Source organism: Rattus norvegicus, chromosome 2, assembly GCF_036323735.1.
Source record: "Rattus norvegicus strain BN/NHsdMcwi chromosome 2, GRCr8, whole genome shotgun sequence".
NCBI classification, from domain to species: domain Eukaryota; kingdom Metazoa; phylum Chordata; class Mammalia; order Rodentia; family Muridae; genus Rattus; species Rattus norvegicus.
Window position 1 is genome coordinate 131,743,052 of NC_086020.1, and position 3,230 is coordinate 131,746,281.

A 3,230-nucleotide genomic window follows, 5' to 3' on the forward strand; every position below is an offset into this window, starting at 1 on the left:
AGAACACACAGCACAACACATTAGTCAGAACACCAGCCAAGGCCAAGGGCAAATGCAACGGCTAACACAGTCTAGTACAAGTTTATAAAAATAAGGCACTTACAATTGAACACTGGGATCGATTATTATAACATGAAGATTCTATTATTTTTTTCAAGACTGACTTGGTACGGGTTTCCGAGTTGCATAGATATGACTTTCATAACAGCAGCACCTAGCGAAAATCTCAAAATGCATCACAGAAAACCACATGGGTGTAGTGCGGTTTAAGGTGATGCTTAATGCCCATAAACAACATAGATAAATGTATATAAGGAAATAGAAAAAAACAAGGCTTTACTATAGAAGTAAGATTAGATATTAAAAAAAAAACACAGATTACCGTAAATACAAAAAAGTCTAAGAACAAAAACAAAACCTCAAAAAAGTTCTACCACCATCTTAAAGTAGAATAAAACCAACTACACCAGACTATGTATGTGCATGCATATTGGAACTATGTCTTGGTAATGGAAGGATTAATTCAGAAGTGAAATTTGTGATTTAACTGGATTCTGTCCATCTATTTCTGCATTTTTAATTGCCAAAAAATCATGTTAAGGTTCCTGTTGCTTCAAAAAATTTAAATGTGTCTTGGACAATATTTTAAAGAGGAAATTAAAGCTCGCAACATTATTAACTGAACAAAGAATATATTCAATAAATACAAGTATTTGCCTCACTTACTTCAAGATATAATATAAATGTAACCGACTAAACAGTTCTAAATAGTATAAAATAAGAATTTTAGAAGTTTTTTGGAAGTTACACCCTGCAAAACAAGATTCTAACACACATTTTTTTTTCGTTCAGATAAAATGAAATGTTTTTGTATTCACATTTCATTGCACGATTGCAATGAATTAAGCAGCCACTGGGGTTTTGAAGATTACCCTTCCTTCTAGCACCTGATAGATGGAGAGCAGGATTGTTCTCCTAGCTGCTGCTCAGATTGTGAGGTAGGATCATTTTGTGTTCAGTGCTTCTGACCCAGTGCAATGTTGAGGGGTTTGGAGCCCAGGATGCGGCCATTCATCTCAGCCATTGCTTTAGCAGCTGCCTCCGGGGAGAAGAAGCAGATCAAGCCAAACCCTTTGCTCTGCCCTGCTTCCTGCATCACTTTAACTCTGCAAATGGACCCAAAGACAGAAAATTCCTTGCGCAGTGTTTCATCATCGATGGTGTCATCCAGGTTCTTAATGTAGAGCTTAGCTGCCTGGCGGGCACGGATTCTTTCCTTTTTCATTTGCTCAAACATTTCCTTTAACTCCGCCTGTCTTTCCACCTTCTTCTGGGCTCTGCCTACAAAAATTGTCTGCCCGTTTATGTCCCGCCCATTCATGTCCTCAACTGCGTTTTTCGCAGCCTTGTGGCTATCAAAGCTCACAAATCCAAAGCGTTTGGACTTGCCAGAGGCATCTTTCATCACCTTAACGCTCAAAGTTTGGCCGTATTTGCTGAAAACTGACCTGAGGCTCTCATCGTCCATGTCATCCCCAAAATTTTTGATATACACATTAGTGAATTCGGCGGGTTTCTCTCTGAGCTCAGCCTCCCGATCCTTACGGCTTTTGAATCTGGCCACGAACAAAGTGCTGTCCCTCAGCAGCTTCCCATTCATCTCCTCAATGGCCCTGTCAGCTGCTCTCTGGTCCTGGTAGTGCACGAAGCCGTAACCCTTGGAGCCTTCTTCATCAGTCATCACCTTGGAGGACATGATCTTTCCGAAAGGTGAGAAGTGTTCATACAAGGTTTTGTTGTCAATGGATTTGTCCAGATTCTTGATAAACACATTCCCGATTCCCGACTTCCTTAGGCAAGCATCCCGTTGAGACCACATGAGACGGATGGATTTACCTTTGATCAAGTCAAAGTTCATAGTTTCTAGGGCCTTCTGGGCATCACCCACCTGGAGAAAATTGACATAGCCGTAGCCTAGTGAACGATGGGAAATCAGGTCCCTGCAGATTCGGATGGACAACACAGGTCCTACTGTGTTGAACTTCCTGAACAGAAGGTCCTCCGTGACATCTTCGTGGAGGTCACCCACATACAGGGAAGCCGCACGGTACTTAGTTTCCACACTCATGTTTTTGTTCTTGGCTTGTTTGGATTGTTTCTTTTTTTAACCCCAACACTACAAGATTAGGCCGGGCAGCTCCCAATGATGTGTCTTCCTGCAAGAGTGGAAGTACAGTCACAACTCAGGACCTGCACAGTGGCCTAAGAGGACCACTTAGGGGACCAGCTGCAGGGTCAGTTGCACTTTCCCTGAGCCAGGCAACACCTCTCATGAAGAGAGAAAGGCAGAAAGCAAAGTAGTTGTAGAAACCCTGGTAGTTGGCTAACTGCCCTCAGCTCTCAGCCTCAGACTTTCCTTCCCTTCCAACTCAGCAACAACTTACAAGTGGCTGGCCAGAACAGGCCCTCCATCTGCCTCCATCCCAGCAGCTGGTGGCTGCTTTCCCAGCACAAACAGGCCTTATGTTCCCCTTGGCTTATCCTGCCACCCCCAGACCAGCCTGGAGCGCGGTGGGGTCATGCAGCCCAGGCCCAGGACTGGAGGCCCCCGTCCCGCGCAGGGAGCCCGACCCATCCCGCCCGCCCCGCGCCTGAGAGCGCGCGCCTGGGCCGCGCGTCCCTGGCCACCCACCCCGTACCCCGCGGCCAGAGGCGCCAGGAAGGAGACTGGCTGAAGACTGAAGCTCACCAGGTTCCGGACTGCAGGCGGCAGGAACCCGGAGCTCGCTGGCTAACACTGTTTACTCTTTCGAACTTTTTGGGGAACAGTGTTCCTCCCCCGCCCCTCTAGCTTGCTCCCCAGCCTCCTCTGCTGGGCTCAGGGAAGGAGGCGGTGTCGTGGGTGGAGAAAACGGCTGGGGGTGTGGCCGAGCAACCCACCACCAAGCGGCTCTCTCCAGGTTTATTTTGTCCACACCAGCCCTCCCAAGCAAAGATCAGAATCCTGCAAGTCTTGTCAACACCCTGGGATGGCCTTGACCGGGTCCGGACAGCGCAGCTAGTATGGCAACTTTCTGCAGAATCTGCATGCTCTCCTTCCCAGGAAACTCCGAGAGACTCACTTGCTTTTTTTTTTTTTTTTTTTTTTTGGCCAGGTCAACTTTTAAAAGGTTTTCTTTTTAAACAGCAGATTCAACTCTCCTCGAAGAAAACTTTCCCCAGTTGCACTG

At 46.5% G+C, this 3,230-nt stretch overlaps 1 protein-coding gene across 1 annotated transcript; it reads right to left on the minus strand.

Annotated features, from left to right (window-relative positions):
* Positions 1-887: 887 nt before the first annotated feature.
* Pabpc4l (poly(A) binding protein, cytoplasmic 4-like) lies at positions 888-2,878 on the minus strand. Its single transcript, NM_001106429.1, has 2 exons — positions 2,750-2,878; positions 888-2,216 (listed from the first exon to the last, which is right to left on the minus strand). Exon 2 carries the CDS (start codon positions 2,126-2,128, stop codon positions 1,016-1,018), a length of 1,113 nt encoding a protein of 370 aa, NP_001099899.1. The 5' UTR covers positions 2,129-2,216; positions 2,750-2,878; the 3' UTR covers positions 888-1,015.
* Between the last annotated feature and the right edge of the window lie 352 nt (positions 2,879-3,230).

Coding starts and splice junctions, on each gene's coding strand:
- Pabpc4l (NM_001106429.1), bottom strand. CDS start 2,128: ATGAGTGTGGAAACTAAGTACCGTGCGGCTTCCCTGTATGTGGGTGAC.